This window comes from Saccostrea echinata, unplaced genomic scaffold (genome assembly GCF_033153115.1).
Source record: "Saccostrea echinata isolate AGI-Se365-2 ecotype Australia unplaced genomic scaffold, CSIRO_AGI_Sech_v1 ptg000011l, whole genome shotgun sequence".
Classification (NCBI taxonomy): Eukaryota; Metazoa; Mollusca; class Bivalvia; order Ostreida; family Ostreidae; genus Saccostrea; species Saccostrea echinata.
In genome coordinates this window covers 985,082-1,009,773 of record NW_026889760.1, presented here as the reverse complement: position 1 = coordinate 1,009,773, position 24,692 = coordinate 985,082, and the positions used below count along the sequence as shown (strand labels likewise).

General features: G+C 33.0%; 1 protein-coding gene across 1 annotated transcript; it reads left to right on the top strand.

The window, feature by feature from the left end:
* The first annotated feature begins 7,371 nt into the window (after nucleotides 1–7,371).
* LOC133184893 (L-rhamnose-binding lectin CSL3-like) lies at nucleotides 7,372–23,627 on the top strand. Its single transcript, XM_061319967.1, has 4 exons — nucleotides 7,372–7,505; nucleotides 7,623–7,661; nucleotides 7,926–8,078; nucleotides 23,253–23,627. Exons 1-4 carry the CDS (start codon nucleotides 7,388–7,390, stop codon nucleotides 23,555–23,557), a joined length of 615 nt encoding a protein of 204 aa, XP_061175951.1. The 5' UTR covers nucleotides 7,372–7,387; the 3' UTR covers nucleotides 23,558–23,627.
* The last annotated feature ends 1,065 nt before the right edge of the window (nucleotides 23,628–24,692 follow it).

Below are 24,692 nucleotides of genomic sequence, written 5' to 3'. Positions count from 1 at the left end.
CCGAGACAGTCCGATATTATAACAAAAGAAAAAGTTAATATCTACTGATGCAATTCTTTAAGAATGCATGTTTGCATGAAAACGAATTAGTATTTTTTATTCATCTACAGCATTGTACGTATTTGAAGGAATATAATTGTTCGGAATGGAGAGTGGGGCGGAAATTTTTCTTTAACAAAACATACATGGAGCTTAAAGCAATGCGTTGGATTATGATACAGACAGTCTAGTGAATGATATTTTCGGGAATTGAAAAGAAAATTCAGATTAATATTGGAACTACACAAACACAGAATGCTGGAGGTATATTAATTTCTAATTACAACATTGAGAATAAATTTGTAAAGGATTGCATGTGTATTGGATAATTTTATAAATTGTATGCAGAAGTCGAACTCATCTATGGCAGATTTATTAGCTAAATCTGCTTTTTAGATATGCAATGGTTACCTAAAATAGAGAGTTTCTGGATTTTTAACATTAAATGAAAACATTGCTTAAACTTTAACAAGTTTATTACAAGTTTAGGCAGCTTGTGTTTGGACGTTTCATTTTTTCCTTTCCTATTAGAGTATATTCTTTAAACTTGTAGTTTTTTTTTCAATTCTGTATGATAAATGAGTGATATTCTGTTTTAAATAATCATTGGTCACGCATAAGATCAAACTTCGCTGTTTGCTAAGGAATCTCATTTTATTTTCTTTTGTTCAGCAACAGTCCAATTTTGAAGGACATCAGTACTGAGACAGTCTGATATTACACCTTAAATGCATATCAGACTGCTCACTAATATCGGACTACCAAAGGTAAATATTTGACTGTAAGAACAAAGGAATGACATAACAGCAATGTTTTAATTAATATTTTTAAAATGATAATTTTGTTACAAGAGGACAAAATTAAACGTTTTTACATTTTTGTTAAAAAAAGCACCTGTTCCACCATACTTTGTGATTGTACCCATTAACTAGATCCCTTAGTCATATTGTTTACAATATTGATTGATATTTCTTGCTGTCATATATAGTTGTTATTAGGTCATAAAAATGTTTTGTACGAACTCCTTTTTTACCATCAGCGATTCATGTAGATCGTATGATATGATTGACTTCTAATTAGCCAATAAAATAGTTCGTTGTCTGACGAAAGGGGACTACACAATTTCTTTTCACTACATGCAGTACTTGGAATAAGGCAAACTCTCCCATGGGCATTTTGTGTGGTCTTCTATCTATTTATAAGATGTATTCAGTCAAATCATATGTTCCTTTATTCTACAAACAGTTAATATTATAGCTACATTCTTCTTTACGGCATACAGAACTTTATTTAAGGTAAGATTGTAGCCTACAGCTCAAGTGTGTCTGTCCAATTTTAATGTTGTTTGAAGAAAATAAGACAAAAGGCAGAGGTTCTTTCAGAACCAATGTTAAAATTTTAATAATAATAATAAATGTGACAAGCTTCATATGCAAATTACAATTAAAAGATTATCATTATTATTTGCAATTTTTTTGAAATCCTTTTATATGTAAATATAATTATTTAAATTCAAAGTAATATATATATATATATATATATATATATATATATATATATATATATATATATATATATATAGTCCCTGAAAACGTTCTACTTTCCCACTTGAACGGTGAGCGAACGCTGAACGATCGGTGAACGAAAGCTGAACGAACGCAGAGCGAAAGGTGAGTGACCGATGTGTGAACGCTGAACGCAACTTGGTGAACGATGTGTGAACGCTGAACGGTGAGCGAACGCAGAACGCGAACGGAGCGCAAACGTGAGCGCAAAGTGAACGCTGAACGAACGGTGAACGCAAGATGAACGATTTATTCGGAATGCCTCTGATCTTTTCCTTGCATTGAAACTATTCTATTGTTAGTCTGGTCCTGATTTTTAAAAAGAAGGCTAGAAATAAGTTTTAACGGCAAATAATTATTATTTAGTCCAGCATTGTTTTTTAACCTATTTCGAGTATGCTGAATCCGAAAAAATATGCTGGCCTTCATGAAAATGGTGTTTAAAAGGTCACAATGGCGATTCAAAATGGCGGACTTGCAATTTTTCTAATTTTCTCTTAATTTCGTTCAAATAGGAGAAAGAATGTGTGAATATCTCACAGAGTGTAATGCAACTGTAAAAATGATAAAAGAATGCTAACATTATTACTTTAATTCAGAAAATTTAGTTGTTTCTACACTTAATTCGAATTTTCTCTGATTTATTTGTCTTTTGTTTCTATAATTTGCTTTGTTCAGAATTTTACATTTGCAAATATCCACACACTGCAGATTGGTATTTTTTCCTCCGCATCTCACTATTCTACAACTGAATGATGGTGCAGCTGTAATTTATAAGTCAAAATGGCGATTCAAAATGGTGGATTTCCATTTTTTCTAATTATTTTTTTAATGTCGTTCAAATAGAAGAATGAATGTGTTAATATCTTATTGAGCGTAATGCAATTATGAAAATGATAATAGAACACTAATATTATCACTTTAATTCGGAAAATTTAGTCGTTTAAATTTGAAAGCTGTGTTAATTAGCTCAAAAATAGAATTACACAAAATACTCAAACTGCTTAATTCTGAGTCGTTTTGCAGAAAATAAAAGGAAATTAATAACAGCTTGCATTTTTAAATTAATAAAATAATGTTTAAATATTCAATAAAACTTTGAGGATATTGTTGTTAATGACTTAATGGCTGTTTATGACACTGATCTTTGTTTTATTACTTCTATTATTAAGAGACCGTTCACGGTAGCTCAGTCGGTAGAGCGCTCGCTCCGTGATCGGGAGGTCGTGAGTTCGAATCTCGGCCGCGACTGACCTAAGTCGATAAAATGGGTAGCAACTGTTCCTTCGCCATGCGCTCGGCACTTTGAAGTGAAAGTTGCGGGTCCTTCGGATGAGACCTTAAAAACCGAGGCCCCGTGTCAAGGCAGGCATTGGCACGATAAAGATTTCTCACTGCTCAATGGCCCCGAGTGCCGAGTAAAGGTCAAAATTTGAAGCCCTTCACCGGTATATGGAGACGTCTCTATATGAGTGAAAAATTCTCGAATGGGACGTAAAACAACATACAATCAATCAATCAATCTATTATTAAGATAAGTTTTTGACTACATCTATGAAGAACTTTTACCTATTACCTATCTAACCATGCTTCTTAATATAAAAAAAAGTTAATAATATCACACAATAATTGCTGTTTGGAGGACAATATGACAATTAAGCTACCCCAAGAGCAGTATTCCCCGAGTCCAAAGGCGAGTGAACATTGTAGTTCGAAGGTTGCTAAATTATCCCAGTTGTTGGAAATTTTTGATCTACTTTTAGTCCATACAGTGTAGAAAAAAATAAATGTTTATGTTCATGTGGAAGGTCTAGTGCAACATAACTTAGTATATGATTTTTAAAATGATGAACCACAACCAATCAGAGAGCTAAGAATTATTAAATCATATAAATTTGAATGTAATATACTATATATCAACATATTTATTAAGAATTATCAAAACCAGTATAATATACGTAAACCATAAATATTCTTGATTGTCTAGCTCTGATTCTGCGTCCCTGCATTTGCATTTTATTATCCATAGCCAACAAAAATCAACTATATTCACAAATATTTAATGTTGTGAACATATAATCTTGTATTGTTAGATATAAATTTAAGCGGCTACAAAATTCCTTTTTTTAAAAGAATATTGTATATGATCAAAATCTATAATCCAAACATACTTTTTTGTCATACTCTGATGGAATTCGGTGCCTATTGTTTTGAAATTTACAAAATCGGAAAGAGGAAAATGTTTGTGTTTAATCCCCCCCTCGATTCTTGATACAACCATACACTATCCTAACAAAGTAGTGTGGATCAAGTTGTCTTGTAAAGTTGTTGGAGTGTTCAAGAAAATTTTGTTGTCAAGAGAAGTGTTGACTAAATCAAAGTCAAGAATGGCTTCGGCCTGTTGGTATGAAAGCTTGTACGTGATAGAAATCACAAGGAATCTGCAAGTGCTCTTAGATCGCACAATTATACAACTTTTCTCACCAAAAAATGCACACAATGTGATTCCAAATGATAAAGTTTGAGAATTTTCTTGCTAATAGAATGACCTTTCTACCCAAAAAGACAATAAATCTATAAGGTCACAAAAGAGAAAGCTACATGTCTTATCAGAGTTTTTTTTTTTCCATTTTGCATAAGGTTTTGGAAAACAAAATAGTCTTTTAAGATTTGAACATAAATGTGTTGTTCATTGGGCTGATGAGAAAACCAAAATTCCGAAGACTGACTGAAGGTACAGCATTTAAAGCTGGAATAGAGGATGTTGGGGGGAAATACTAAGCTCTTACAAGTGCTAATTTCAAAAGCTAGTGCAAAGGGTTCAATGAGGTCGGGCAAGAATTTCTTCAGTTATATTTGATGGTGTGCTGAGGGATGTTGATGTGGAAGTGCGAGTTAATAATGACAGCGATTCAGCAGTGATTTTAGGTGGACAGGGGTTCAGAACTTTGGAACACGGTCAAATATGAGGAAAACAAGTCGAGTTCGTTTTAACTATTTCCAGAAAAAAAGAAACTTTTGTAGTATTATTTTTTGTTTGATCATTAAATGGACTAATCAATATAATCAGCAACACTCAGAACAAAGGGACACCAAGAGAAATTCCTCTTCCTATTAACTTTGCTATACCTTGGAAAAAACATATAACCCTGTCTCCTCCCACCACCCATTATGAAAAACATTTTTACTGCTCGCTATGTATGTGGGAGGGAGGGAGGGGGAAGGGGTGAGTGGATGGTTGAAGATTGAGTGAAATGCGAGAATGATATTGGTTAAAGCATTCTGCACTGAGTGAAGAAGCAGTCTGTAGTTCTTCAAGCAGTGCTCTAGTACCGTTCTTGAATGCCCTCTTGCACCTTTAGCTGTTCTCATACTAGCATATCATATATGGACGTGTCATTGCTCCTTCTTCCCAGAAATAGACACCTGTAGAATGCGAGTGGAACCTTTTGAAAGCCTGCAATTATTCCTTTTAAATTGTTTTGGCGATAAATCTGTCTTTTCCAGAGCTTCATAAAAATATGTTTAATACAATTCACTCATTGTAGTACATATCACTAGAAGGTTGAGGAGAAGGAAAATTAACCGATCAACCCCCCCCCCCCCCCAAAATCGTCTTTAAGTTGCGTAACAAATACACAGTGTCCACTAACACGCATAAAAAATAATTTAGGAAGTACGCTTCCCATTCTTTTTATATGCATGTAAACCAAGCACAATGCCAGGCAGTACGTGATATAAAGATAGGCAGATGTAGTGGTAACCTCACATTACTAAGTCCAATGAGATGGAATGGATGTTCTTGGTTGTTTGCTGCAAACTTATGAATGGGCCATGGCAGAGATTTTTCAAAAATTCAAATTATAACTTACAGCTGTACCATCATTCAGTTGTAGAATAGTGAGATGCAAAGGGAAAAAACAATCTGCAGTGTATGGATATTTGCAAATGTGAAATCCTGAACAAAGCAGAGAAAATTCGAATTAAGTGTAGAAACAACTAAATTTTCTGAATTAAAGTAATGATGTTAGCATTCCTTTATCATTTTTATAGTTGCATTACACTCTGTGAGATATTCACACATTCTTTCTCCTATTTGAACGACATTAAAAGAAAATTAGAAAAATTGCATGTCCGCCATTTTGAATCGCCATTTTGACCTTTTTGACGCCATTTTCATGAAGGCCAGCATATTTTTTCGGATTCAGCATACTCGAAATAGGTTAAAAATCTATGCTGGACCAAATAATAATTATTTGCCGTTAGAAGTATTTTTTTCTATAAATCGGACCAGACTACAAAGTGAACGAACGAAGAGCGAACGGTGAACGCATTGGGAACGGTGAACGCGAGCGCACGGTGAACGCTGAATGCAAAACTGTGATCGGAGAGCGAACGGTGAACGCACGCTGAACGAACGGTGAGCGAAACGCAGCACAGTTAAGGCTGCAGTAAGGAGGCGGGGCCTAATTTGTACGGGAAATGCTTACTATGACATCACACAAAAATATAAGTTCTTCAAATTACCACAGAATGAAATGATTTGCTATTTTAACTGGTGGATAGCTTTAAACTACATAAATACTAATTATTGCATGCATTTTTGTCGTTGGTTAAACCTCACACAGCAATATATAAACAATTCACTGATCGCAATGCACTTGTCAATGTGACGTCATATCGTAAAAGTTGACGCAGTTTGTATGCAGTTAGAGGCGGATCAAGTTATATTTTATACAATGAAAAATGTATTTTGTAATTAAATAAAATATTATTTGCAGATATATAAGAGGCCTTTAACTTGGATGCGATGTCTATTTTATGATTTTATTCTTATACTTCCCGCACATTCCCTAGTCAAGCGATACTGTCGTATATTTGTATGCAGATTCATTGAAGGGTAACAGAAGGGTCGTAATAAATCGATTTATTGCAAGGGCATACCCTTGATGAATTATGACAAGCTTTTACACATAAACTCAAGAAGTATGAAGATATTTGAAAAGTGCTGCGAACCTGTTGAAATCTTGCAAATGAATTAATTATATCTATATTTAATGTACTTGACCAGCAAAATATTCAACATACGGTCTAACAAATGTAATTTTAGCAATTAGATAGTAGAATCTAAATAGGTTCGCAGCACTTTTCACAAACTACAAAGAGTGTTGAAAATAATTATATATTAAACTTAGATTTTTAACTTGGTTATGCCCTTGCAATATTAGAATTTATAGATGACCTCAATACTTCAGGTATATTTGCTAAAATCACGTGACTGCTACATCACGTGACAAGTCTAAATAAGAAATCTAATCATCTTCAACATGTAGTTTTCAACCACATTGCATTTGTCCGATAATAGTAAAGTCTTAAAAAGAATCACCCATCCTTGTAAAGAATGTATTTTCTATCTAAAGAAATCGCCGATATTTCCATTTGGCACCTTAACTGTACTGCGACGGAAAAATGGGAAAGTAGAACGTTTCAGGGACTGTATATATATATATATATATATATAAATAAATATATATATATATATATATATATATATATATATATATATATATATATATATATATATATATATATATATATATATATATATATATATATATATATATATATATATATATATATATATATATATATCCTTTCTGAAAGAATCTGTGTATTTTAAGAAACTACAATTTCATATTAGAACTTGGATTTCTGTGTTCACTTCAATTAACTTAAATCACTGTTAATTATTGATCTTCTTCTTTGTTTTCTTTAAGTCCAGAATGTCAGCTAATCAAATGATAGCCTTTGAGCCTTTGGCAACGGCGACAGGGTCCTCACCTCTAGTCTTACTATTTCCACTAGGCGTCGCTACAATCTGCGGCTCCATGTTTTTGTCGAGTATTACTGAACTTTATCATATTTTCATCATAATATTTTGCTTATTTTTTATATTTCGTGAAATATAGAACATATGAAATATTGACCTTATTTCCGAATCTCAAATTTTTGTTTTAGGTATCAGTATACAGGCTACCAACTCTGCTAAATTGCTAGGTATATCTCTGTTCATTATAACCATATTAGCATTATTAGCATTATTAGTACATGTAATTCTTTTACCTACATGTTTACGTTATCAATTAAAAACAAATTAAAAAAAAAAGAAAGAAAAAACACAAACCAAAACAAACTAAACAAATGCAAACAAACAAAAAGCCAAAAAAGCAGAAAAAAGCATCTCGATCTTCATTAGGAACTAAATAGACACAATTGTCGTACAATCTAAATATATATCAGTAATCAACATTCTTTTTTCAGAAATTGAACAAAACTTTTCGGAACTTGAAAGCGAGAGAAGAAATTGTAAAAGGGAGTTGGAAGACTGCAAGAAAGAGAGAGACAGTCTAAAACAGGAACAAAATAACAATTTAAAGCAGTGTCTTGCGGATCTTGAGGAGGCAAGAATGCCGGGTAAGTAGCGGAACAAGATAACAAAAAGTGCTCAGTAAAGGGGTGGTGGTAAACAATTCATCCTACTTGTATAGAAAAAAAAATGCTGTCAATAATTTTATTCAAAGTGATTCAATGTTATTATCAAGAATCTGTTTAAAGTCAACGTTTCGCAAAGCCTATGGCACAAAAACCTTGCTTGCAAATATAATCTGTCGTTGGGTAGACTAACGTCTTTCGTCCACAATGTTAGGTCATTAATTTCATTTTCATGAATTGTCTACTGATTTCCGTTTACCCGATCATGACAAGAGGCACACAGCGGATGTGACCGGTCGACAGGGGATACTCACTCTTCAATGGCACCTGATCCCACCTCCTTTTTCAGAAATCCTTTTTTCTCTACTCCAAACTTGTATTGTTTAATTGGAAATTCTAGCTGTCTTCAGAATTCATTTATTATGCAGTGAGCAATTCATATTTGCAGCATCACATACCTGCTGGGGAAATATAGACAACCGTGCGCACAAAGTTTATTTAAAATATGTCAACTGAATTTCGCTGATATTTTACATGTACATTCTTCTTCTTCTGTTGTTCTTTCTGAAGATTTGAATCAGTTGGATACAAAAAAAATTGTTCATCATCTTAAATACATGTACTTTGAAGAAGGGTGACGGTTGGGTGGAAGTGAAATATTAATTTGGGTTTTTAAAAATAAAAATCATATTTAAAAAAAAAAATTCATATTTTTAAAGTCTATTTTGCAATTAAGGCAGAGATTTTTTACCGGATGGTAAATTCCAGGTGAGGGAGGGGCTTATTTTGTACAGGTGTGAATGCCTTGAGGGCTAGCAGTCTACCTGTGGTCGTTTGTCTCCTAATCCCTATACACAGGAAGTGATTTAATACACAGTAGAGTACCCAAGAAGTCAAACTTTACCTGTGTTGGAACTTTGAGATGATTTTAAATTAGAAATAAAAAGTTGTAAATAAAGTTAAATCTCAATTTTTTTAAATTAATTTGTAATTGAATGTGTGTCAAAAAAAACCCCACCCATTAAAGAAAATTATTATTCAAAGTATTTGTTGAGCTTTGACAAAACATTATACCAAATTTCGATATACATTATCATAAAGAAAATCATAATTATTTCAAATACTAAAGGTGTGTATCATCAAGCTAAACATTCCATAGTAATCATGGTAATACAGCTTCTCTATTGTAAATATCAAAGGATCAAAAGTTAATTTGAAGGTCACCACGAGTGCCAAACAAGGTGCACAGGGTATACACAGGGACTAGTAAGTAAATGTCAATCAAGTTCTAGCACCCAGTGATGTACCTTAATGCACTTGATTGACAGGGGTACACTGACCAGATATTTTTGAAGGCGGTGCTTAAAATCTCTGCCTTTAAGAATGAATTTACTTTTGATTGATCGAAGTTTCACCTGTCTCTTTAATTATATATTTTGGCTGAAAACGATATATTTAATACTTTGACACTTTGTTTCCCTAGATTCACACATCTTAAACATTCCTCGCCATCTTAAAATCTTTGATCGATAATTGTATAGATTGTATAGGAATGATGCGTGCAGTTGATCGTTGCAATCAGTAGAAATTCAAATTTAATGAACGTGTGGATTTCACTAAGCTTATTCCCCCGTTAATTCATAATTTTGATTACAATTTTATTAAATATGTTTGCCCTGAACATTCCCCAAAATAATACCATTTGTTTTGAAATTTGAAAGACCTCAATGATCTTATCAAACTAAATCCACATCGAGTGTAAATCTTTACACGCTGATCGACCGGTAGACTTTTCAGAACTTTGATTTTTTTTTCATTGACTTTGTTTAAGTGGATTTATTAGTCACTTTTACTGATAAGTGCATTTTGCAATGTTTTACTGTATATGCGGTAAACCTTGATAGAATAAAAAAGAAATCGTTTATTACATTTTCAACAGTGAAATACTGTGATTTATCTATTGAATAAAAGTGATATTCTCTCACAGTGTGAAAGGATACCAAAATGATATTCTCTCACAGTGTGAAAGGGTATCAAAGTAAGTAAAATATAATTTCTGGCCTGTCATAAGATAGAGATAGTATAAGTAAGCATCTTGATAGAGCTAAAACTGCAAATTTCTTCCCAAATATGCTGCTAAAATCCATGTTATGTAATGTTTTCAATCACACAACTGCTAAGCTTTGACGTCTCAACCGCTCAACCATGACGTCAAGCATATGACACTGTGTTAAGAAAAGACAGAGGCAAAGGGAAAATCAAAGAAAATGTAATAAACAGAAAATTCAATGATTGAATTCAAATTCCATATTCATCTTCAAAACATTGAATATCCTCTATATACTCTTACATATATTGTAAAGCTACACATTTCAGTGAAATGCCCGATTTATTTATTTATTTATTTATTTTTATTTTTTTTATTTTTTTATTTTTTTTTTGTTTGGGAAGTGCAGAATGTACTACTCTACATAAACGAAAAAAAAAGGGAAAAAAAAGCAAATGTAGTCTGGTTCCCGAGGCCTTCGTGAGTGAGAAAGGAAGGATATCAATCAGCCACTCTATAAATTTTATCAGAACCAGACTTTGCAACATTTTTTTTGTACGTAACATATACATTATATTACAATGAAGAGCGTTTCTGCGGTTTTGTAATGTGTACTTTTGTGGTAAATGTATTCCAATAATCATATCGCCTATGCTTTTCTGTTTGCTATAAGGTATACTAGAAATAAAGTTCTGGTGTAAATATTTCATTACAAAACCGCAGAAACATTCTTTACTATAATATATTTGCATTCAATGAATATTTTCTCCTTTATTTCTCAAGAAATCCATTTTTGTTTATTAGCCAGTAAACACTGATAAGCATATCATCCGTACACATTTCTTGAGCAGTGGCTCTTCCATCAATGAAAAGTACAATGACGTACATATTAATACATGTAATACAATACTTGATATACCTAATACTACTCTTTATGATTATTTGTACAGATATAAATATAAACAATAAAATATCTTTCTTTGGATGTTAATAAGGGAATTAACGGTGCAGCTATGGCAGAAAAAAATTACTTAACCTGCTTATGCTGGTTATGCATTTTTTCTGCAACAGTTGCAACATTATTTCCCTTATTAACAACTAAAGTAAGCATTTTATTGTTTAAATGAATTATGTACAGTCCCTGAAACGTTCTACTTTCCCACTTGAACGGTGAGCGAACAGTGAGCGAACGCAGAGCGAACGGTGAGTGAACGATGTGTGAACGCTGAACGCAACTTGGTGAACGGTAGGTGAACGCTGAACGGTGAGCGAACGCAGAACGCGAACGGAGCGCGAACGCGAGCGCAAAGTGAACGCTGAACGCAAGATCAACGATTTATTTGGAATGCCTCTGATCTTTTCCATGCATTGTATCTATTCTATTGTATTCTAATGTCAGGTGGAAAATAAATAAATATTCAAAAATTGTCCTAAAAAAGATGAAACATGCACATTTAGTAAAACTATTAATTAAGTTTCTTACAATATTTTCTGCACATATATATGATGTTTAAATTCAGCTGTTTAATCATACGATTTTTATCGCTGTCATTGTTACCGAACGCTGTAGTTTAAAAAATAAAATCATTCTAGTTGTAAAATAAATATTTATTCTTATTTGATATATAAAACCATTACAAATAATGATTTTCGAAGAGTACATTACTGACTTATAGAATGAATTACAACGGTTGTAACAACCAAACATGTACAGTATGTATTTCCGTGTCAAGGCAATTCCGTGCGAAAAAGTGAGAAAAAAAAATATTTTGCTAGTCTGTGGACGTATTGCATGTATACCCTCATATTTAAAAAAAAAATTATGCAATGATGTATTTATGTGACTGTCTTTTCATTTTTTTAATGATGATTAATTCAGCAGACTTCAACATGTATCTATAAACAATTCCCCGTGATTATACTCGGACAAGGTGATACAAAGAAGCATTCATATTATTTGTTATAGATTAAAATTTCAGAACTTGGTAATTAAGTAATACGTGTTTTGATTAAACGAACAAATGAGAGAGAGAGAGAGAGAAAGAGAGAGAGAGAAATTATGTTTTAGCCCCCCTTTTCACAAATGCATGTACATGTACCTGTATAAACAGAAACTCTTAATTTTTATCTGAATATCTCAGGCAGTGAGAGTAACCTTTTTTTTTATTTATTTATCAACAAATTCACTTTGTTTGACAGTCATAATCGGTTTTTATTTTCCTGCTTCAAGTTCGCACGAAGTCCACGTGCTTGTCCTGTCAATCAAAATCATTCGACACTGTGCAGGTGGGAAAGTTTTCGTCACACCATAAGGCGAAGTGCTACACTGTAGTATTTACAAGAAGTTTTACTTGTTTTATCATTTCTAGATCTGATTACAATTTTTCCAATAAATAAATAAAATACATTGGGCATAAACACTTCGAATGAATTTGAAACATCCTCCCTGGCCAATTTAAAATACCACCGTCGGAGCGTATATATTTTGAACTACTATTGTTTAATGACTTTTTTAGATGCATGTTTGTTCTGAGACAAAAAAAATTGTGCTACAAAACGCGTTAACTTCTTTTTAAGTACCAGTCCACATAAAAATCAGACAAAGGGTGATATATGAGGGTTCTCAGAATTTGATGATTTTCCACACATAGATTTGTTTTGAACTATGAACAATGTATGTAAAATGAAAAATGTTTTGAGTCATGGTTACCATGGAAACCCGGCCAAAGAAATTTCCTTAGCAACCGGCAATTTTTTCCATGTTGATGGACAAAAATTCACCTATCTTTAAGGCTTAAAATAAAATTTTAATACCATGAAAATTATTCTCAATTACTGGTGTAATAAAGACACATTTAAAGTGTTTTAATAATGCAATGAAAGAAATTTAGGTCTTAAGTTAGTTCTTTGCTAGCCATTGGAAGGTACATATGTTTTGCAATTTCTGCTGATTCAGCATTTTTCGTGATTTTGGCAATATTCAAGGCCAAATTTAAAAAAAGGCCAGATTAATACAGCTGTTGCGTGTATTTCACATAAAAGCAGATGAATTTCTCTTTTAGAATTTGAAGTCAAATCCATGGGCCTTTTTGAAAATCAAATCTGTTGCCTAGCAACAAATATGGGCATTTTGATACATAAAATGAGAAACAATGTAAAAAGTTTACGGAAAAATCAAATGAATTGTTACCTACAAAAACGAAAAACAAATCTTAAAATAGTAGTATTAAATTTGGACTTCCTAGCAAATTATTGAATATTGTATAATTATTTATCTCCATAGCAACAACAGGTTCTCCATAGCAACGGGCAAAGAAAGTTAATTTTGACATGTATTCATGTAATCTTATTAATATTTATTCAAATTAAGTCAGAAAAATGTCGTTGAGCAAAATTGACAATGAAATGTTGGTCTTATTAAAGTTTATTTTTGGTATACTTAATCAACCCATGGCACTTATTACCAGTACATGACAACCAATGTGCAATATGCCTCCTGTAAGACAGATTTGACTTTGGGATGATATTGTTTGTGATGGAAATGAATATTCAATTAATGTGTTGATGATTGTATATGTTGAGAGAGCGGAAAGAATATAAAATGTTCTATCAGTTGTTGTCATGGCAACATGCAATCTCCTAATAATTAAGCCATGGCAATATGCAATCCCCTTAGCAACTAAACATAAAAATTCATAATTCACCGAAAAAAACATTCCAGTTCAAAGTAGGTATGAATGATGTCGAATGGAATGTAAAACAAATTCTGCAATACAGACAACTAAAGCATGTAGCAGGTCTTTTCAAAGTATTTTATTGCTTTATACACCTTAAGTAACAACACTTGAAAAGTTAAGAAGAATTTATTTCATTAAGAATGAATGTAACAACAAATCTCTTTTTTTTTACTCCCACTTCGACCAGTGCATGTACCATTTTAGCCCTCTGTGTAAATTCAGAAGTGTAACTTATTAAAGCTCTCTAAAATGAATTGATCAAGATTCCTCAAATTACTGATACAAAGAAGATTGGCGAACAAGGCAAGCGAAGTGCCTATAGTGTAACAAACATAAAGGTGAAAAATTAAATCTCAATTACAAAATTTTCTTTGATATATCGTCTAACATTAAAGTATACTTTATGTAAAATTTCCACAATTTGCAAAAATCTCACGAAGATTGAAATTATTTGCCTATGAAATAGCATACACACACACTAAAGATGGCAAAACGATCATTTTCTCATACTATAACACATTTTTTTTATATGAGTGGGTCATCGCTCCATTTTATTGAAAGGTTACCGTCAAAGTTTGCATAAAAATATACATTTTTTGGTAAACAAAGACAAGGAGCAAAGACCCACTATACCTTAAAAATACACTTTTATGACACAACATTCGCATCCTCTAAGAAATACTTTAAGTCCATTTAGTCAAGGGTCATATCACAAACATGATTTAAATGCCACTATTTATCAGGAGTTGTATAGCGTAGTGGTTAGCGCGTTGGTATCAAAGGAAAATGATACTCAGGATTTTTATTGCTAGGGGGTTCGATCCCCATGAATACCCTATAATTTTTAATAACAGTATAATTTTGCCGGGAAAATTTTCCTCGGAAAAGTTTTATCATAATTTCAGGAATTTCAATAAAAAGAAATTTACTAATACTAATTTCACAAATTGAATTTGGTTTTTTACATATCTGAAGCTATAGGCATTCTGCACGCCTTGTTCACCTACTCCTTACATCTATCTCTGATCTGTTACCAAAATAAGGATGTATTCCATAAATAATGTTTTTCATGTAACTTGTACACACACATTAGTGTGTATTGTGGATTAACTCCAAGACATGTGCACGATATTATGGGCATAGTTTCAGGAATTTTTTGAAATTTTCATCTTTTATTTCCAACATTTTAAAGTTTTTATCTCAGACATTTTTTCAAGTAGTACTTTTCTGCAATGAAAGCAGGATTGAAGACTTCACTTATGAAAAATTTTAATTAATAAATCATGGAGAAATCATTGAAATTCAAATAACGAGTTTTGCTTGAAGCCAAAATAATGATTAAAAAGATTCCCTGAGACACATGTAAGTATTGTGAACTTTCGTCATCTCCTTTTTTAAATGTTCAGATTTAAGTTTGAAATCAGATATGCTAGGATGGAAATTATAAGGCATACAGAAACCAGTCGACGTAAAAACAGGCCCATAGGAAGCAATTTCAGTTGGGGGGGGGCAACCAAACACTTTCATTTGGGAGGCACTATCAACTACCAAAAATTCCTTGGCAAAAAAGGTCATCAGACATTATTATCGAGTAGGCACAAACATATTGTAGCGAAGTTTTCTATAGTATTCTATATATTGGCAAAATTATTGGGGGGGGGGGGGGGCACGGGCCCCCGTGCTCCCCCGGTTCCTATGGCCGTGAAAAACCATCATCGTTGAAGGGATTCTCTAAAGACAGAAGAATGTTTTTATGTTTTTAAAAAGAAAGACATCACATATGCATGTACATGCAGCACAGGGAAAAATTCTATAAATCTTAATGCTACCTGTATAAATGTATTGTATTATATGTTTTTATTTATATTTTGAAAACGTAGTTTGAAATTAATTCTTTAAAAATTCTATTTCCACCTTTTTGGCTAACATAAAATTGCCAGAAAGATATCCTGCAAATATTCTGGAAATACAAAAAATTGTCGGTAATGAAAAAAAAAAAATTGTCGTGAATGAAATTAAAAAATGTCGGAAATGCTATGCAATATACCGGAAATGAAATGCAGTGAAAGAAATGGTAGGGATTAAGTGAACAAGCACATAAAATTGTACTCTATACACCTAATAAAACCCTTAACCCTAGTAATGTTGATCTAGCATATATTGTGTTCATTTGAGATAATTTCTGTTTTTCAAAAGATCAGATATAAGCTTGTATCTTTTACTTGTTGTTAAGAAGCTGACATATACTTTTTTGTCTCTGTGTAAATCCAAGTTATTTCATATCATGGTCTTAAGAATTGGATGAGGTTTAGAGGGGGGGGGAGGGACAAGTGGAAAAAACAACCTCGAATTTGTTACATGTACGTAGGCGTCTATGATAACCCATTTTAAGAAACATTTGAATAAATGTAGGGAGACTTTTTTTCAATGGAGTATGCAACTGATCTTCATTGAATGTAAAGATATTAAAATATACCACAGAAGGAACAATCAACTATGTTTATTAAATATTTACATAAATTATAAAATTACATATCACTTCATTTTGTACAATTTTTTAACATCCAGTGATTTGAATACATTAAATGTATTTCGGGGCTTGCCGGAAAGGCCTGAGAAGATGCCATTCGGGGAAAAAATCTTAAAGAATCTTCTTCTCAAGGACAACAAGATTATAAGTATATTGATAACCAAACACCTCATTCAGTGCAGATTCAGTTTGCCAAAATCATGGACCCGATAGGTAATCTGGCATGATCATATTTATTTAGGAAAGGGTCATTTCAACTTCTTAAGAATATATAGCGAAAATATTCAAATAGCAGCAGGAACAGATAGATTCAGGTGAGACTTGTGGCCCATGACCCCTTATTTTACAAAAAGAAATCCTGGAGGGAGATATAGTTTTTTAGTGAGAAATTCAAAAAAAAAAAAAAAAAAATTCAAAGGTACATAAATAAATAATGCATACAATAGCAGATAAAAGCAAAAACAGAGATTTAATACATAGATTCCCCTAAAACGTTTTGTTCCATATTTTAAATGTATGATATTGTTGGTTTCAAATTTAATTTTAATTTATTTAACACAACCTGTTTTTAAGTCTACGTTATTCTTTTAGTCTTTCGAAAACTTTAAATCCCAGTCACATTTCCAAAAATGACCAATGGCCGAAGTTTTTTGAAACAAAAATAGGATTCTTCGGGGGACAGTCGGCAGTTCATCGGGTGTTGTCTTGTCTGATTTTGAGTTCTTTTTTTTGCGTCAACCGGCCAATTTTGTGTCTGTCGGGACAAGTTATACTTTTTTCTGCGTTGGTGGCCGATTCCTTCAACATTGCTAGGATGGAAATTATAAGGCATCTTTGTCAATATAAGGATCATTGTCCAACCATCGCCAGGCAGTTTGTCATGTCGGTCGTAGGTCGATCGACATTTCAGGATTGGGTTTTCATAAAATGTCAGCCGACGGTGAAAATCAAACAGCGGCTCAGCAAACGATGATCGGGTAAGGGTTGGCCTACTTAGCGATTTTTATCATGTAAAGGCATCGGTGTTCCTAGGAATTAAAAGGACATTGGCAAAGTTCCTGGTTATCGTATAGAATTTTTCAAGAACTCTTGAGTAGGTTTAATTGTATTAAACAGGCTATATTCTGGATTGTTTAACCTACCAAGCCAACCTTCCTTTTAAGATTTTGTCATATCAGTGTTTTTGCAATTCTCAATGCATTTCCTACCGGTATGTAAAATGTTGATAAAAGGGACCTACATAATTTTTCATCATAATATTTCTCCAAAACCCACTTATTTCATTTAGTTTTTGTATTATATACATTACTGTATCTTCATTTCCTATGACTTATAGATATTTTGACTGAAAATGTATATATATAAGGCATGGGCATACCAGCACCGATCTTTTTTTTTGGAGTTACCTACCTTAACAGCTATAATTAAATATTATTCATAATGGTCAAGAGAGTCAGACTGGTTGATTGATTCTATCATTTAATTGACTAAATTGATTGAAACACATTGTTATAAAAATATTGGCATGGATTTATTTCAATTTTTATTCGTTGTTACTAAATGCTGCTTCCTTCATACAACATAGGAACTGATCTCAGTCTGTCTACCTTTCAGCATATATCACATCTTTGCTCTTCCCAGCATACTGAGCACAACTATGGTAAATGACGACCTGTTGGTTCTTTGTCCCCTGAATACAATGTATAAAAAAGCCATTACTACTTTTCTTTCTTGCTGTATAGATGATTCTACCCATTGAAGGAAGTACATGTGCTTTTGTTTACCTCTGTAAACATTGGCTTTAATTGGTTTTTACCGTTTAGAGAATTCTACACGGGAGATCACTCTCAATCACTATTTCATAAGTAAAAAAAACCCATGTATTAAACCTTTTTTCTCCGAAAAACCTTGACTTGCCAATGTCCTTAATGTGACTACTCTGCATCGCCCGATACTAGAATCGTCTGATTAAGTTTTTCAGCCGACGATACGATAATAATTTGGTCGCCCGACCATCGGCTTAAATCATTTAATAAATGTGACCTAAGTATTACTCGAGGTTATTGATGCATAAAACTGTATATTTAGATATGAACAAACGTATTTATCTTCTAACTGTTTGAAAAGAAAACTCTGCAATCTGTAATAAGTATAAATAGAATAATTAAATCCTGATTTTCCTACTCAATTTGAATCCTCTTACCAAATATTATTAGATACGTTTCCATAGTAACGATATTCTTTTTATTTATCTATTTATTTTTATGAGGAATAATTGTTACATTGTAATGCTTTCTGTAGTGATTATTTGAGAGTCGTACATGTATCTCCGAGATCTGTGACGAGTGCCAAATCTTTCAATACAGCGGTTACAGAGAATGAATCCCATACTGACAAAACTGCTGGCTATGTGCTAGGAATCGTTGCTATGGGTTAAATGAGTACAAAAATATTTTCCTAAAACAACACGACAATGTCAAGTTTTCTCAAACACATTTTTGTGACTTGATTTAGATAGATTTTACAGGTTTACATGAATATGTGTCAAAATTAAGTTTCTTTGCCTCGTTGCTATGGGGAAGTGTTGTTGTTGCTATGGAAATAAGTCAATGTACGATATTCAATAATTTGCTACAACATTTTATATTCTTTCCACAGTCTCAGCATATATAATTATCAGCACATTACTTGAATATTCAATTCCATGACAAACAATACGATCCCAAAGTCAAATCTGTTTTACAGGAGGCATAGTGCACATTGGTTGTCATGTACTGGGAATCGTTGCTATGGGTTGATTAAGTACCACAAAAACTTAAATAAGACCAACATTTCATTGTCAATTTTGCTCAACGACATTTTTCTGACTTAATTTGAATAAATTTTTAATAAGATTACATGAATACATGTCAAAATTGACTTTCTTTGCCCGTTGCTATGGAGAACCTGTTGTTGCTATGGAGATAAATAATTATACAATATTCAATAATTTGCTAGAAAGTCCTTTAATTCTACTATTTTAAAATTTGTTTTTCGTTTTTGTAGATAACAGTTCATTTGATTTTTCCGTAAACTTTTTACATTGTTTCTCATTTTATGTATCAAAATGCCCATATTTGTTGCTAGGCAACAAATTCAATTTTCAAAAAGGCCCGTGGATTTGACTTCAAATTCTGAAAGAGAAATTCATCTGCTTTGATGTGAAATACACGCAACAGCTGTATTAATCTGGCTTTTTTTTAAATTTGGCCTTGAATATTGCCAAAATCACGAAAAATGCTGAATCAGCAGAAATTGCAAAACATGTGTACCTTCCAATGGCTAGCACAGAACTAACTTAAGACCTAAATTTCTTTCATTGCATTATTAAAACACTTTAAATGTGTATCTTTATTACACCAGTAATTGAGAATAATTTTCATGGTATTAAAATTTTATTTTAAGCCTTAAAGATAGGTGAATTTTTGTCCATCAACATGGAAAAAATTGCCGGTTGCTAAGGAAATTTCTTTGGCCGGGTTTCCATGGTAACCATGACTCAAAACATTTTTCATTTTACATACATTGTTCATATTGCAAGAGAAATTTATGAGTGAAAAATCATCGAATTCTGAAAACCTTCATGTATCACTTTCATACAATTTTGTCTGATTTTTATGTGGACTGGTACTTAAATATTAATTTAAAATATACTGGAAATACTGACTAAGTGACCGATCTACGTGGAAAAGGGGGGGGGGGTGTCTTAATTATATTGAATGGCAAACATATAAAGTTATTGTGAAGAAAGGATTTTTTTCTCTCTAACAGTAGAATTTATATATGAATTGTAGTATATTACATTTAAATAAATATTTTTTGAACCACACTATCAATTCAATTCGCTCCAAAGATATTTAATTAACTGGATATCCGCAGTACTATTTATAATTCTCAGAACTGGTTCTAATAATGTATTTCTATAATAATTGAATAAAAATGTGTTAGCAATAAATACTGTCTAATTTTCCTGCAGTTGCTAAATTAATTGACATGGATTATTATATCTCCATTAACGACTTGTCGTCTTTAACATTACAGCAAAATGTTGCAGCGCTTGAAGTATCCCTATATTGCCCGTATTTAAATTCAATTTTTCAGCATCTTTCTACATAGGAACATACTTATAACAACATTTATTTTCCAGAGTAATTTAAATAATAACCTAACAGCTAAGTTAGAATAATAATAAAGCATATTTAGATAATTTATTCCAATAAAATAATGATCCTTTAAAAACGATATGTGAATTATTAAATTTCAAATCCCGTAAATCCTTACTTCCAAAAAAGAAAGGTCCTTTCACTTCGGAGTTCCGAATGACAGTGAAGACTGAACGACAAGTGAACGCTGAACGCAAGGTGGACACAAAGTGAACGAACGGAGAGCGAACGGTGAACGCTTTGTGAACGGTGAACGCGAGCGCACGGTGAACGCAGAACGCAAGACTGTGAACGGAGAGCGAACGGTGAACGCACGGTGAGCGAACGGTGAACGCACGCTGAACGAACGGTGAGCGAACGGAAAAATTGGAATGTAGAACGTTTCAGGGACTGTATATAAAAAAGAAAAATAAAGACTTAGATTATTTGGTCCTGATAAATTTCAGTCTGATTGATTAATGTTCGTCTTTTCTCACCTATGGGCAAATGGTAAACAAAAGACGGGTGTTTATAATGAAGCGCAGTGTGAATAAAATGTCAACGATGAGTGAAAGCTGAGTGTACGTATAAGATTTACATGTTTTCCAGGCAACAATTATTTTTCATGAAACATACTTATTCAATCATAATTTACTAGTATTAGAAATAAATCGTTGTTTTATTAAGTGTTCAATTAGCATAACTTAATTGTTTATTTCAACCAAATTATTAAGTTTGAAGAAAAGAGAAGCTTGCAGTATTTTTTGTCGCCCACGTGGTGCAATAGAGCAATTGCTCCAGAGTCGTGGAGTAAGGAATTGATCCTTACGTCACGGGTTCGAATCCCACTGCGGACCAGTCCTTCGGAAAAGACCGTATAAATCGAGGTCCTTAGTCACAGTAGGTACTGGCACGATAAAGATCCCTCACTGCTCAAAACCATAAGTGCCGAGTACAGGTCTAAATTTGCAGCCCTCCACCGGCAATTGGTGGCGTCTCAATATGAGAGAAATTCTCGAAGGGTCATTAAACAAACAAACAAACAAAAAAGCAATATTCTCTTCAGTGAAAGTTAAAAAGTTATTTTTTCCTTTTACAAATTATATACTAGTATCAAAATTGACATAAAACATTAGGAGAGCAAACGGAGGTCGAAACCTTTTGGGACTGGAATCTGCATTATCCTCTAGGCCGTGGAATAGGCCAGATTCGGGGATATGGTGTGTGTATTGGACTGTCAGGACCCAAAAACGACACGGCTTTTTCCAGCAAACAACCTTCAGAGTTTTTCAAAGAACAGAAAAAGCATAAAAATAGGTTATTTTAATTATATAAATGGTCTACAATGATGAGTTTTTATACAAGATTCATTTTTAGCTCACATCAAAGAAGTTGGGTGAGCGTACGTAATATGTAAAATCCTCGACATCGCTATCGGCGTCCTAGGTTACGATTTTTGGAGCAGATTTCTTCCCAATTACTTCTACGCCCAATATTTATCAGAGTTGCCTGCATGATGTATCATGTATTCTTTATTGTCTCCATGAAGTCCGATTTTGAGACGCTGCCTTTTCAGCAAAAAAAAAAAAGAAAAAAAAAATGACCAAAAAAGATTTTTGAGCAGGTCACATTCTCAAGTAACAACATGACGTATCTGGACCAAACTTTAATGAATGATACGTCTAGGGATAAACTCTATCAAACTTGCTTCGAATGCTGGATCTGACCTACATTTTCCGGATGATTGATCAGATTAAAGATTTTGGAGCAGGTTTCATGCTAAAGAAACCATGTCCCGTGGTGAAGAAACTTGCATGGGTGATGCATCTAGCGAGGCACACTACCAGACTTCCTTCGTATGCTGGATCTAGCCTTCATTTTCCAGATAGTGAACAGGTTAAATACAGCAGATTCATTCCAATTTAACTATAACAAAAACATTGTACCACGGCCATACTGGCATGGATGATGCATCTAGGAATGCACACTACCAGACTTGCTTTGGAATCTAGATCTGCCCTATATTTCTCAGATGAGTGGCCAAATTAAAGTTTAAGAAGCAGGTATTTCAAAAGTTACTATAACTTTTGTGACCAAAAGTGCATGGATATTGCATATAGGGATGCACACTACCATGCATATATGGTTCGGATGCTGAATCTACTTATATTTGCCGAATGATTGAGAGAAGGATTTAGAGCAAGTCCATTCTCAGGTATCTTAGCATCCTTTACAGTCAAAAGTTTTATAATTGTTGCATGTAGGGATGCTAACTACCAGATTATTTATTAAGTGTGAGGTTTTATGACTAATCTATAGCCATCAAACTTTTTTGCATAAGGAACAAATTCAAAGGCTTTGAAAAGATAAATAACTCTGGAGAAATAAGGTTTATGATGTAATTAAAGTACTGATTAAAAATAAATTAACACGAAAATCTGTAATATTGTCGAAGTCGATTAAAACTTCTAAAACTCCTGTAAGGTTGATGTCTGACTGGCTAAATAGAAGATAAACCATTGAGAGAGAAAAAAATGAATGCACGGAGAAAGAACAAACACTGCTAATAAGGTGTAAAAACATTCAAGGATCTACATATATTTTAAAGGCAAACAAAATTAATAGCTTTGATTTACATCTTCTTATGTTTTCTTTTCTAAGAACAAAGGACTGTTATAGTGTGTGGGGCCGACGATGGAGAAATCCGATGTGAAAACTCCAAAACTCTAACTATTGTGTCTGCCAACTATGGACGAACCGAACCTACAGCTCAAGTCTGTTCGTCCAATTCGGCTACAATGGATGATACCAACTGCAGATTAGATGTTCTCAACAAGCTATCTCAAGAATGCGACGGCAAAACACGCTGTGCTGTTCCTACCAGATTGAATGACTTTGGAGGTTCCAGCGTTAATCCTTGTCCTAACACCTATAAATATGTAGAAGTCCAATACACTTGCTCATAATTTATACAATGCCCTGAATAAGTGAATAGGTATGACCTTATCAGCAAGTCCAATAAAATGAAGCATAATCGTTATGTCTGAGCATTGCTTTTCTTCCTTTAATCTATATATTTTTTACTGCATACCTTGATTTTGCACAGAGCAAAGCTCAAGAGACATGTATATTAAATCAAGAACTTTTTTATTTAATTTAACAGGCATACTGTAATAATAGTAATTTTTGTCCCCCTCTTTCGAGAAAGCGAGGGGGCATTAAATCTCGTTCGCCTGTCAGTCTGTCAAAAAAAAAAACACTTTAACCTTGGCCATAACTTTTGATTGAGAAAAGATATGATTTTTGACCCTGTTACTTTAACCTTGAAGTTTGACCTACTTTAAAAAAAAATTACATTAGTCATTACTTTTGAATGAGAGAGGATAGGGTGTAAATATTTGACATGTGTATTATCTGTGTCAAGACCTTTCCGAATGCACTACGTATAATATGTATGTTTTGACCTCTTGATGTTGATGTTTAACCTAGAGTTCTTTTCAAAAATTTTGTATTATTGGTCATAACTCTTGAATGAGAGAAGAAAGGTTTTCGTATGTTACATGTGCATTACCTGTGACACCTTTCAGAGAAAAACCCTTTTTTAACTACATGACCTTGTCCTAGACGTTTGACCTACTTATTTTCCAGTTTTACATTTGGTCGTTACCTTTTTTTTTTCTCTAGAAGAGAAAGGGTTTTCATATTTTTCACATAAGCATTACTTGTAACAAAACCTTTGTGATATTATTATAATACTTGACTTTATGACCTTAATCCTGAAGTTTGATGCAGTTTTATTTAAAAAATTTCAATTTTGGCCATAACTTGTAAGTCAAAAAATTAACATCTTTTTTGTATGATAGACAGACAAGACAGGACATACAGACAAGACAGTTACAATATGCCATAAATAACTGAATCCCAACCAATCCCAATAAAAGCGCGGGGGGGGGGGGGGATTACAATTCTTTGAATTTGCTTGTTCAAAACTTGTTCTAAGTTTAGGAAAAAATTTTGAGCACAAAATTTATTATTTTTGTCCGGATCACTGATTCCACCTGTGTTTAAGATCAGTCTAGAGGTCAGTGTTGGCTCTGGTCA

Coding starts and splice junctions, on each gene's coding strand:
- LOC133184893 (XM_061319967.1), top strand. CDS start 7,388: ATGTCAGCTAATCAAATGATAGCCTTTGAGCCTTTGGCAACGGCGACA. Junction 7,506..7,622: donor CGGCTCCATGTTTTTGTCGA/GTATTACTGAAC, acceptor TTTTTGTTTTAG/GTATCAGTATACAGGCTACC. Junction 8,079..23,252: donor TGAGGAGGCAAGAATGCCGG/GTAAGTAGCGGA, acceptor TTCTTTTCTAAG/AACAAAGGACTGTTATAGTG.